Raw genomic sequence first — 13,542 nt, 5'->3', positions numbered from 1 at the left:
AAATAAGACTGTCCTTGAAGAGTTAAATTTTAAAATCAACATGTAACCCATCTGAACTGAGATGTGGAAACAGGGCAGAGTGATGATTCCTAAGCAACCTGAGAGAATTAACTCATTTAAAGAGACTGTCAGAGAGTAGGTTGATCAGCACTGTAAACATCGGAGAGTGGTAAGAGCCAAAAGATGCCATTACTTACTCATCTAAGGGCTGGGTACCCTGGTCCTAGGATATAACGGGTCTAGAAACAAGGGCAGATATAGATAGCCCTGGTTAGTGTGATAAAATTTTAGAATCATTTGTTCAACAAGTAAATATATAATTAAAGTGTGGCTTCCTATCCTACCTAGTGTGCCCGGAGGAGCGAATGCATCAGGCGGGACATATGTGACTGGTTCCTCTGGCTATTATATTTCTGTCAGTTAATAAGCTGGTGTCTATTTCTCTAAAACCTTCTCTGTGAGTTAATACAAGAGTACCTTTGAGAAGCAGATCCACTGAGGTTTCTAAACCAACAAGCAAGAGAGTTGGCTAGAGGATCAGTTACTGAGACAAGGAGGAATTTGCCAAGAAAATGAAAGCTACTATGAACAGATCTATCTGGATGTTCGACCAGTCATCCTGCACATGTCTTCCATTAGAAATCAATACCGACTGGTGATATACAGGGTCCGACACAAATAGCACCCCTTTTTATTATAAAATGTTTTATTAGAAAATCATAAGCATGTAATTCTGTACCATAACAATATCACACTCAAGCACACCATATGACATTTTAGGTGAAATGTTTAAGTTAAAACTATAAAGTATTACACCCATATTATTACCCTACCAACCACACTCAAGCAGGCGTTACTTCTGCTGGACCCTGTATTTCATGAAAAAAACATACATGTGAGTGCTTTGCAAACAAACTCTACGGTGATATTCAAATGTTGGTTTTTAATGTGTTAATTTAATGGACAATGAACAAAACCACAGGTATCTTAAAGCTTTATGTTATTAGCTCTTACTTCTTTCATGTCTTCCATGCGTTTCACTGAAAGTTCTTCAGGATTTCTGGAAGCAGTCCTCAGCACGTCTCACTGTCCTAGAACCGGGTGCCAGACAAAACAGAGTTGCTCTTCTGTAGTAGCTTTCAATTCTTTCTCGGGATGGTGAAGGACACCCTCTAACTGAACTTCTCCCTTGATAGAAGAGAGAGGCATGTGTGTATGTACACACACTATATGAGCTGGGCATGCTCTGATATGTATAAACAGGGTTGGGCAAAGGTAGGTTAATAATAACAAATAATATGATATTTAATAAATAGAGAAGAATTCTGTGCTTCATGTACACACAACTATAAACCACTTTTGCCCACCCTTGTATGCATAACTGTTGTGTTATCCAGTTGTAAAGAGCACTTACATGAAAGAGCTAACAACACACAAGAAAATCAAAGCCTTGAACAGCTGTGTATCTTCTAAAATAAAAAAATGACATGACACATAGAATGCAAATGTATGAGAGTGTTTTTAAAAATACAAGCTTTTCTGACTGCCCAGTTCTGAGGTTTGCCATTTATTAATCTGCAAATCTCCCAAAGGCCCCTTGCAATGTTATCAATTCCAAAGCCTTTGTTCCCTCTAGTGAATATTTGGAAATAAAAGGACTCCTCCGGAAGCCACAGAGCCCACTAATTCTATACTATCAATGAACTATTTAGCTTGCAGAATAGGTCTTACCATTCTTGAATGACTTTTAAGTCATGCAGCTTACTTCTAAAACTCCTAACACTAAGCCTGCCATCAATATTGTCTTTAAATTTTTTAAGTTGAAAGTAGTCATGCTACTACACAGTGGGTAAAAGATGAGTATCCACTGATTGAGCATGAGACTGAGAAGTGATATTGCATTACTAGGACCATTATGCATTAAGACTTGCTGTTATACTCAAACACAACTGCTAACCAAGTTGATTTACCTTAATTGTAGTGATAAGTGTAATTATTATTATAGTGCAACCAGTCCACATAATTATTGGGTTGGCCAAGGCCTGTTTAGTTTTTTCTGTACAATAAAAGACATTTTTTATTTTCACCAATAACTTTAGTGATTTGGATATTTTGAGTATGTCATCTATCTCCTGCATGGTATAATGTTGACTCTTCTCAGTTAATGTCTCGATTTGATCACCATCAACTTCAGTGGGTCTACTTGACCGTGGAGTATTGTCCAGTGAAAAATCTTCAGCACGAAACTTTGCAAACCACCTTTGACACATTCAATCAGTCACGCACCTTCTCCATACACTGTGCAAATCTTGTTTTACATTTCAATTGCATTTTTATCTTTCTTGAAATAATAAAGCATAATATGCCAAAAATGTTGCTCATTCCATCTTCAATATTAAAATGGCTACACAAAAATTCACTGATTTTGTTTTGTTTTTTAATGCATGCTGATATGACAGCTGTTATAATACAATCCAACAAAATTGTTTCAAACAAAGTTAAAGACACTTAAGCACAAGTAGATCCATCTTACAAAGAAACAAACAAGCTTTCTGGCCAACCCAATATATTGTTTTGCTTTTTTAACAGCAAAAATAGATCTTTATTATTTTTCTTCTTTCTTTCTAAGTCTTCCAGAGTCATTATTTTCTATGATTTCCATCAACAATTTTGTGGAAAACATATAGAATTTTAATTATCATCTGATTTTCACACTGAAAGAAAAACGGAGCCATATCCGAATCTTCGTACCTCTGTGTCTTCCCCATGACTTACAGCTAAAAATCTTCTCATGCTTTTCCCTATCCCACCCCCATCCTCCAGTCCCCGCGTATATCCCCCTCCTCCCTCCAAGGTCTCTGAGCACTATTCAGTTACTTGTGGTTTGAGTCCTGGGTATCATATTGCCAAAGATACCAGGAGTATATAGTATCCTATGAGGCCTATTTGCTAATATGGAAAAATGCTCATATTATAATGATAAGAATGTTAAAGAATTACAAGTATTTGAAAACCTGACACACAAAGACTGGAAGCAAACATGTGAAAGTGTTAATACAAGTTGTGAGAAACAGATGAGATTGTGAGTTGCTAGAATTATTAAAGCCTTGTACTGTGGGTTGCTTGCCCCCAGAGAGCTGCATAATTCCTCCCTCCATATTATAGAGGGAAGTAGGACGGTCTTAGAGGAAGCTGAAAGGAAAAGGGCGCTGGGGATATTAAGAATACCTTTGGATCCCTGGCTTCTGGGAGATCTGAAGGTATTGGAGGTGAGCAGGAATGTAAAAAGAGGGGGCTTGTGGGTCAGGAGGACAGTGTAGGCTGCAGATCAACATCCAAGTGTATGATGTATCCAAGCTCCTAGACTAGTGCACACTCCCAAAGTCAGTGATCTTTAGTCTCCATTCTGCTTAGTCACCTGTCCCCATAGCTACATCTGAGCCCTTGTCATAATCTGAACCACTGTTGAAATCCTGCACTCCTAAACTGCAAACGTCCCACTTTGTCCACCACCTTCTGTACTTCCTGCTCTTTCGTGTGTGTGTGTGTGTGTGTGTGTGTTAAATAAATGAAACCTAAAATTTACCATTTTAACCACTTCATAAGTGTAGAATTCACCCCCTTTTCCACAGAAGTAAGACATCTAATTTTTTGACCAGTCACACAGCTGCCTACCTTAATGTTAGATAAAGCCTTGTAACTAAGTTCTGAGCTATCAGATGTAAATGGAATTGTGTGACACCTCTAGGAAGTATACTTAAAGGATCAGAACGCCCTCTTTCTCACTCTTTCCTCCTTTCTACTGGCTGAATTGCAGACAAATTAGCTAAGTCTGAGCGGCCATCCTGGACACCATGAGGTAGAAGCCACATGCCCTGTGATGTCAGCCATTAGGATGATATATTATCATGAGAGAAGAAATCTGAGTCTCTGACTATTTCAAGATGCTGCCCTATCAGTTCTGGACTGCTTTCTTCTTGACTTTTTATGTGAGAGAAATAAATTTCTACCTTTTCAAAAGCATTATTACTTTGAGCTTTCTGAATCTCACAGCCAATCAATCCCAACTACTAAAGGAGGGTACTAAAAGAATAAGATACAAGGGCACATGCTGCAAACTAAACATGGCTGTATTGGAACTGGACATGGAACTGGACAGCCATTACTAGTCCACCTTGACCTGTGAGGGCATCATCTCTGGGTTTCTCTGTGAATCAGCCCATATTAAATTGCTTCTCTACATGGCTGGACTTCCTCTGCTTGCTCATCAGCAGTAGTGCAAACAGACATTCAGATCCTAAATGTATGCTACTTTTCAGATTAAGTCATTTCCATTCTTTTAGTTCAAATTTGTGAAAAGGAGACAATTATTTGTTGCTCACCCAGTGAATTGTGCCCCCCTCTCTGAAGTTAGTTGTATAATCCCCATTCAATCAATTGTGGCTGGAGTGGATTAGAAGTAGTAGTAGTACAAATACAGCCACCAAAGCAAGGATTTGTGGAGAGGTACACATTCCAGAAAGAGGGTGTAGGCTAGAAATGCAATATAAAATGAGTCTATTGTTTAAGTCCAATGTATATCCATTGTCCTGTGAACAGCTCAGTTTGAACAATCTGCTCCTCTCTTACACCTGTTCCTGTATCCGTATTCCACAGTTAATAAAATAACCATTACTATAGTTTCTTGCCAGGGCGGTGTTGCTCAGTAGATTGAGTGCTGGCCTGAAAACTGAAATGCTGCCGGTTCAGTTCCAGGTCAGAGCACATGCCTGAGTTGCAGGCCTGGTCCCCAGCTGGGGGCGTGCAACAGGCAACTGATCCATGTGTCTCCCACACATTGATGTTTCTCTCCCTGTCTTTCTCCTTCCCTTTCCCTCTCTCTAAAAATAAATAAATAAAATCTTTGAAAATATATACAGTTTCCCAAGGCCCTGTCCCTGTAGCTCAGTTGGTTAGAACATCGTCCCAATACTCCAAGGTTGCAGGTTCAATCCCTGGTAAGGGCACATACAAGAATCAACCAATGAATGCATAAATAAGGGGAACAACAAATTGATAGTTCTCTCTCTTTCTGTCTAATATATATATGGTTTTCCAAGCCAGAAAACTGGGAGTCATCCTTGATCCCTCCTTATTTATATCACTCTGATGCACCACCTCTGAATTTGTAGATTCTACCTCTTTATCATTTTCTAATTCCTCCTCTCATGTCTGCAGTTGCTGTCTTAATTCAGGCTTTCCTTACTATTTGCCCAGTTTAGTGCAATAGCATCCTTAACTGATTTCCCTGCTGCCAGGCTGGTACCCATCCAGTCTGTATTCCACAGAGCTCTCAGACCGATCTTTCTGAATGCAAATCACTTGCTGTTTAACATTCCCATTGCTTTCAGGAAGAGTTCATACCCCTTAGCCTGGCACCAGAGAGTCTTCAAAATCTGTTCCTGCCTGTCTCTCTAGTCTTATCTTCTGCCACACCTTGAAATGAACTCTTCATACAGTATACATATTGATCCCCATAACACTGCCTATATTTCCATGACTTTGAATATTTGAGTCCCACTGCCTGTTCTGCTATGACATCCCAGAACTAATATTTATTGAGACCTAATGGTTGAGTAAATTGAAAATTCTAAAAAATCATATCTTGAGGTCATATATTTCTAGTCTTTGAATTATAAATGCTCTGAAATTTAAACTGTGCCTAAATTGCCCACAAAAAGTATGCAAACATATTATTCTCTATAAAGTAGATAATGAATAAAATGCTCTTTAAATATATTAGAAGTCCACTCTTTGGAAAGAAGCACATCCCATAATGTTTTGGTGCCTTCAGAAACTTCCAGATGTGAAGAATAAGGTGGTAAAGCTGTCCAGGCAAACTGAGAAAGACACAAAGAATTTTAAGTGAGAAGAGGTCAAGGAGAATCAGGAAGAGTTATTCCTACTTGTTCTTATTTTTCCTGTATAGCAGGTGTCTTCCAGGGGCCAGGACCACACCTCGTGCTACAGCACATCACCTAGCTTTGAGCAAAGCATGAGGTTTGGATCCAATGGTCTTTGAGTGACACTAGAGAACAAAGTAAACAGCATGGCCACAAAAGCTTAAATACATTGCCCTGACTGGTCTGACTCAGTGGTCTGGGCATTGTTCCACAAACCAAAATGTCACCAGTTCAATTCCTGTTTAGGGAATGTGCCTGGGTTGTGGGCCAGGTCCCCAGCTGGGGCATGCAAGAGGCAGCCGGTCGATCAATGTTTCTCTCACACAATGATGTTTGTCTCCCTCTCTTTCTCCCTCCCTCCCCCTCCTTTAACAATCAATCAATCAAATCTTTCTTTAAAAAGCCCTGAAATACTCAGTCAAGTTATTCACCCTAACCCTTCTTTTTTCTTTCTTTTTTCTTAATATAATTTAAATATATAAATATTTATATAAATTATTATTTATTTATATAAATAAATAATATATATAAATATAATTTAAAACTTACATTTTAAATACATAATAGTTTCTTCCTTTTTATTCCTCAAATGAGAAAAGTAATTTTTAAAAGTTAAAAACAATATATCAATGTTTAAATGCTTAAAATATAAAATTAAGTGACAAAGAAAGGCATAATGTACTATTTATAACTATGTAAAAATGTACACACGAGTCCTGACAGGTGTGGCTCAGTTGGTTGGGTGTCTTCCAGCAAAGCATAAGGTCATGGGTTTGATTCTCAGTCAGGGCACATGCCTGGGTTGCAGTTTCGGTCCCCCATCAGGGCATGTATGAGAAGCAACCGATCAATATTTCTCTCTCGCACCGATGTTTCTCTCCCTCTCTTTCTCCATCCCTTCCTTCTTTTCTCTTAAAAAAAAACCCAAATGTACACACGTGCCCTGGCCAGGTGTTAACATGGCCATAACGATGTTTGTTCAGTATATACATATAGGGAGAGGAAAGGAAAGCTCCTTACAATATAGTCTCTAACATGCCAGTTGAATGACTTTGGGCAAGTTAAAAAAAATATATATAGCATCTAACAGCCCCTTTTTTCAAGAGTTAAAATTTATCCAGTTCCCATTTAAAGCAAAACAAAACAACAAAAAACCAAAAAACAACAAACCCTGAAAAAGCTTCACAACTTATTTTTCTTTTCCAATCTACTATCCAAGAGAAAGCGGAATTTTGCAGTATTTAGAAATCTGACCTGGCATCAAGCATGAAATATCACATATAACTGCTATAATTGACCTGAGAAATAAAAATATCCATACCATCGTAGCCCCAAAATACTTGCTAAAAATGTACACTTTGTCTATCTTCCCAATAGGTTTACATTTTAACCTGAATACCAATGAAGTAGAAAGATTAGATAAGGAACACATACTTTAAAACAAATAAAGTTTTCCAAGATAAAGTAAAACTGGGTTAGATATAAATAAATCTTATTCTATTTTTAAGGCCCTCTGTTCCAGTCTTTCTAGGATTACATTTGTCTGCCCTCTTGCCACAAATACTTGTTTTCAATCACCCCTCATTGGTTTTTGCTTCTTGGTTCACATCACAAAGCATGTTTTCTGATCAAGAAACTCACATGAAGAAAAAGCACAAGAACTGTTTCGAGCATATTCTTTCCAAAAATTCTATCACATCAAGGTGCTGGCTTCAAATGCGCTTAGGGTTGGAATCCTGTTTGTTACATGATCATTTTGAATGATCTTTTCATACACGAATACATCACTAAAATGTATGCCTAAAGAAGCATTCACTTAAGCAAGGAACAGTATGTCTTTATATAAGCCTGAGATGGATCCAAACTTCACTTTGATCCCCCCCCCCTTCGTTTCCAAAACACACTAGGCCCCTTATAGTAATTTAGGCTTGTATTGACCAATGTGCACTTTCCCATTCTAGCCTGTATTTCCCCTAAGAGAGAAAACTTGCCATAGTGCAGAGAAACATAGAAAAATATTTCAAACGATTCTGGGGCTGGAGAATGTGAAATACTTAGCAACCCAAAGCACTGTAGCAGAAAAATGGGGGGTGGGGAAGGGGGGTCTGTAGATGAGAGAGGTGGCGGAGGCGAATGGACATTAAGGTGCAGCGTGGATAAGAAAGTGTGAAAATGGTTGTGGAAGAAGCAGGATGAGGAAACTGGCGCTCAGGGTGATGAAAGTGGAAGGCAGAAGGTTAACTGACTTGATGACGTCTGATGCTGAGACTTCAAAAGGCCTCCAAACTTCAACGGGAATTACGTGAGGTTCTGCATGACGAACACAGGGCAACAAAGCAGAAAACGGCAGTTCTTTGTTCACAGCCGGGGAAAGCCGTGGCTCCGTGACTTGGTTAATGGCCGGGGGCTTCAGACCCAGTCGTTTGTGCAAGGGTGAGTCTTCGTCAGTAAAATGAGGACAAAACAAAACAAAACAAAACAAAGCAAACGCCTAACTGGGAGTGTTCTAAGCCCTGTCTAAATAAGAGCTGCAGCCTAGTTCGAAATGCCTGTGGCTCTGGGTCCCAGAAACGGGCGAATCCTTCTGGCAGAATCACTCCAGCCCGTGGCTAGAAAGGCCGCGCTAGGGCAGAAGCTTTCCCCCGTAGTTTCGAGCCATTCTGGGGAGAGAAGCGGTAAAGGCCTGGAATGGCGAAAAAAGCGCGGAGAAGAGACGCTTTCCTCCTAGGAGCTGAGACGGGTACCGCAGGAAGCAGGCCACAAATCGTCTTCTAAAAAGTACGGTGAGGGTCCCAGGTCGCTTTGCTCCTACGCCGCTCCACGGCAAGCTGCAGGTGCCTATAGAGCCCAGGGAGTCATAGCAACCACTCGAGTCGCAGAGACGCCAAGGCGTTCTTCCGGCGGGAACCATAGAAACGACGCGTCCCATTGGCTCAGGGGCTTGCAGACGCCATCGTTACCAGGCACACCATTGGCCTTTGTACTGTGGGGCGGGACTTTTCCAGCAGGAACGGGGTCTAGCGCATTAGGCTTTATAGTAACCATGGTAATGTCAGGGCGTTAGTTTGCAACTTACAGGATACTTTTTATCACCAGGCATTTATAGTTCTCAAATAGCTTCTCACCAGGTCTTATCTAGAGCCCTGGTATAATAACTTTGGATTTATTTTTCTAGAAGTAATTTTATTCTTAAAAGGGAATTACGAATTTTAGGTCTGGATCTGTAAATAACCACCTGGGGCACCTAAAACGAATCACATTTTGGACCTGACCTATTACTGTAAAAATGAAGAAAGAGGGCTTGATTAAAATTATCCCTAAAAAGTCCTAAACCCTGAAATTCGGTTTAGGTGATCCATTTCTCCACCTGTGTAGTACAAAATACGAGTTTATAAATGACACAAAACATAAGCTCAGTCTATTCCATCTTTATTTAAATACTTTTATTGCAAGATTCTAGTTAGTTCATCAAAGTTCGATTTTACTCATGTCCGGGGGGGCTTGCTTTTCTGGTAACCCAAACACATACTTAACATTTCTTAGTATTCCTCTAGTTTCACGTAAGATCCATTCCAAAGCTCTGCCAGTTCTACATGCACTATCTGGATGGATTTTATCCCCTACTTTCTAGAACGGCTTCAACCTCTACTTCTGGCACCACAGACCTTTTAAGTTTTTTTCTCTCATCTAAAATGCTCACCACCATCACCTCAAAAACACTCAACTCCTGCGTATTAGTTCAAGTGTCATTTCCTCAGGGAAACATTGCTTGGTTCTCCCGATCTAAATCAAATTCTTTCTCATTTGCTGATTGTCTTATGTTCCTATCTTATTATCTTCCTTTGCTCACTTCCATTTACTGTTTTAAAAAAACAAAAACAAAAAAAAGCACACTTGGAATTTCATTATGTGTAGATACTGTTTAAGTGCTCAGAATGGAAACTAAACAGAGTTGCAAAGCACTTTACATAATTCCATTTGGAAAATGGTGGTTGTTTCAAGATAACAAAACATGATAGGAAATGGTTCCCAAGGGAAGTAATAATTATGATTAAAAAACATTGAAATTACTTCCAGTTTTTAAAAATTAAATTTATTGGGGTGACATTGGTTAATAAAATTATGTTTCAGAGATACAATTCTATAATACATCATTTGTATGTTGCATTGTGTGTTTAGCACTCCAAGTCTCCTTCCATCACCATTTATCCCTCCTTTACCTTCTCCTACTTCCTCCTATCCCCTTGCACTTCTGGTAATCACCTGTTTTTCTTTATTGTTGTTTTGGTTTTTCATTTTTTGCTTAATCCTCTCACCTCATTCACCCAGTACTCCTACACCCTCCCCTCTGACAGCTGATCACTTCTAGTTTTAATTCTACTTATCCACATAGTATATTCAAAGATAATGACAGCCATCATCCACATACAGCTAGGTGTAGGGAAGAAAATCAACCTTTTACTTCCTATCCCTTCAGTACTGCAGCCACTGCTGCCAGAGCCTGCTGCTTTTGAGGTTTTGCCCATTGGTCTTACAGTTAATTTAAATTTTTTGTTCATTGGGGTTGCTGCCTCCAGAAAGTTCTGATTATGATTACTGCAGTTATGTTTCCTTTGCTCTAGGTCACACTTCCTGATTTCAGTGCATCCTGTAATTCTTTTTTAAAATTATATTTTATTGATTATGCTATTACTGTTGTCCTGATTTTTCTCCCTTTGCCCCCCTTCACGAAGCACCCTCTGCTCCCTCAGGCAATACCCCCACCATTGTTCATGTCCATGGGTCATGCATGTAAGTTCTTTGGCTACTTGATCTCCTATATTGTATCTTACATCCCCATGGCTATTCTGTAACTACCAATTTGTACTTCTTAATTCCCACACCTCTTCACCCATTTCCCAACCCCACCTCCTATCTGGCAATCATCAAAAGCTCACTGTATCCATGAGTCTATCTCTGTTCTTCTTGTTTGCTTAGTTTGTTGTTTTAGATTCAATTGTTGATAGATTTATATTTATTGTAATTTTATTGTTTATAGTTTTGATCTTCTTTTTCTTAAATAAGACCCTTTAATACTTCACGTAATAATGGCTTGGTGATGATGAACTCCTTTAGTTTTTGTTTGTTTTGGTCTGGGAAGCTCTTTATCTGCCCTTTGATTCTAAATGGTATCTTTGTTGGGTAGAACAATCTTGGCTGTAGGTCCCTGCTTTTCATGACTTTCAATATTTCTTGCCAGTCCCTTCTAGCCCGCAAAGTTTCTTTTGAGAAATCAGCTGACAGTCTCAGGGGAACTCACCTGTAGGTAACTAACTGTCTTTCTCTTGCTGCTTTTAAGATTCTCTCTTTAACTTTTGACATTTTAATTATGATGTGTCTTGGAGTGGGCATCTTTGAATTCATCCTATTTTTTGACTCTCTGTGCCACCTGGACTGTCAAGTCTATTTCCTTCACCAAATTAGGGAGGCTTCCTTTCATTATTTTTTCAAATAGACTTTCAATTTCTTGCTCTTTCTCTTCTCCTTCTGGCACCCCTATGATGTAAATGTAGGCTCTCTTGAAGTTGTCCCAGAAGCTGCTTATACTATCCTTGTTTTCTTTCTTTTCTCTTATTGTTCTGATTGGTTATTTTTTGCTTCCTTCTGTTCCAAATCATTGATTTGATTCTCAGCTTCATCCACTCTACTGTTGTTTCCCTGTAAATTGTTCTTTATTTCAATTAGTGTATCTGTTGTTTCTTACTGGATCTTTTTTATGCTGTTGAGGTCCTCACTAAATTCCTTGAGCATCCTTTTAATCAGTGTTTTGACCTCTGCATCTGATAGATTGTTTATTTCCATTTATGTTTGGTTCCTTTTCTGGAGTTTTGATCTATCCTTTCATTTGGGCCATGTTTCTTTGTCTCCTCATTTTGGCAGCCTCCCTGTGTTTGTTTCTATGTATTAGGTAGAGCTGCTATGACTTCCTGTCTTGGTAGCATGGCCTAACGTAGTAGGTATCCTGTAGGGTCCATTGGTACAGCTTCCCCTATCACCCAAGCTGGGTACATGAGGTGCACCCTTCATATGGGCTGAGTACACCTCCTTTTGTGGTTGAGCCATGATTGCTGTTGGCAGGTCAATAGGAGGGATTTACTCAGGCCAGTAAGCTGCAAGGACTGGCTGTGACCACTGACCACCAACCTCTGCCCTCTGTGGAGGATCATCTGTGCAGGGGCAGGGTGGTGGTGCTCAGATGTGGTCTGCAGCTGTTCACTGGGTGTGCAGGCTCTGGGGTTTCCCAGGTGGTACAGGCCAAGGTCAGCCCCTACCTGTATTTTCCCCAGGGCCACCCTGCCTGAGCTAATAAAACAATCTGAGGTGGCTGCTACTTGTGCTGGGCTTGGAGATTGCCAGGTGAAGCCAAGCTGTGAATCTAGGCTGGCTGCTGCTAGTGCCAGGTCTGTGGCCACTCAGTAAGAGGTCCAGGGGCTGGGGGCTCACTGAGGCCAACTGTTGCTCATTTGATAGGATTTAGGAAGTTGTGAAGCATGAGCCAAGACTAGCCATTCATATGGAAAAATCACTGTTAATAGCTTAGATGTGCCTGTACGTTGGGTGGGATGGAGTCTCAGGGGATCTCTAGGGTGGGGCAAAGAGTGTTAGCCAGATGATGGAATCTCAGCTACGGCACCCGCCTGCTGGCTCTGTTGGGGGAAGGTTCAGAAAAGGGACAGTGGCCTCTGCTTCTTGATGCCAGACACTTCACTTCCTTTCTGAATGCTACTTTCAAGCTGCTATCCGTGCTGGATCTCAGAGGGAGTGATTCTGAGTAGGTGAGCCCATGTATGGGCTCTTTAACAGAAACTGCTTGGGGCTCCAGAAGTTTCTTCCACCAACTTAATCCCCACTGGTTTTTGCAAACAGAAGCTGTGGGGACTTATCTTCCTGGCATTGGAAACCTGGGCTAGTGGGGTGTGGGACTCCTCACTCCCAAGATATCCCTCCTGAATTTTGGGACCAGCTGATCAGTACCTGTGCCCCTCCTAACAGTCTGGATGGATGTGGTTTCTTTAATTCTGTAGTTGTCAGACTCCCATTCAACTCTATTTCTGACTTTTCTGAGTGCTGGCTGTTCTATATTTTAGTTGTAATTTTGATGTCGTGCATAGAGGTGAGCCATGTCTGCCCAAGCTGCCACCTTGACTGGAAGTCTGCATCTTTGCTACTTCCCTTCAAATCTTTTCAACTAAATTTTATTGTATCTCTGTTATCAGTCAGACACATTGGGCTACCCTTCCCGCCTTACTTTGTGGAACATCATAAATCACATTTTAAATCAAATATTTGTGTTGAGTATCTGCTTCTAACTAGTTATTAAAGATAGTTTTTCAAATTGTGCTATGGACCATTGATTTAGGGGATTTTTGTGGACTACATTTCTTGTGCACTCCTAACCCAAAGCTCAGGACTGTGAGAGCTTTGAAAACTGGTGGGAGAACTCAAGAGTTGGGAAACTTTAGTTTTAGGTAATAGTTAATAAGCTTAGTAGTTAATGCATGTGAAAAGCTACTGTTTCAGGAACTGAAGGTATTGGCTACCCTGACTCCAGACCATAAGC

General features: G+C 40.1%; 1 protein-coding gene across 1 annotated transcript in view; it reads right to left on the bottom strand.

Annotated features, from left to right (window-relative positions):
* Positions 1-8,792, bottom strand: part of CCDC30 (coiled-coil domain containing 30) — a 100,301-nt gene extending 91,509 nt beyond the window's left edge. Inside the window, exons 1-2 of the mRNA XM_045860021.1 lie at positions 8,189-8,792; positions 1,015-1,188 (exon numbers count right to left, since the gene is read on the bottom strand). Coding sequence (XP_045715977.1) covers positions 1,015-1,032 — 18 coding nt within the window. The 5' untranslated portion in view covers positions 1,033-1,188; positions 8,189-8,792. The remainder of the gene's footprint in view (positions 1-1,014; positions 1,189-8,188) is intronic.
* Between the last annotated feature and the right edge of the window lie 4,750 nt (positions 8,793-13,542).

This window comes from Phyllostomus hastatus, unplaced genomic scaffold, assembly GCF_019186645.2.
Source record: "Phyllostomus hastatus isolate PE091 unplaced genomic scaffold, TTU_PhHast_1.1 phas_scaffold_182, whole genome shotgun sequence".
In the NCBI taxonomy this organism is placed as follows: Eukaryota; Metazoa; Chordata; class Mammalia; order Chiroptera; family Phyllostomidae; genus Phyllostomus; species Phyllostomus hastatus.
Note: the sequence above shows the minus strand (reverse complement) of the source record. Positions and strands in the feature narration are given on the sequence as shown.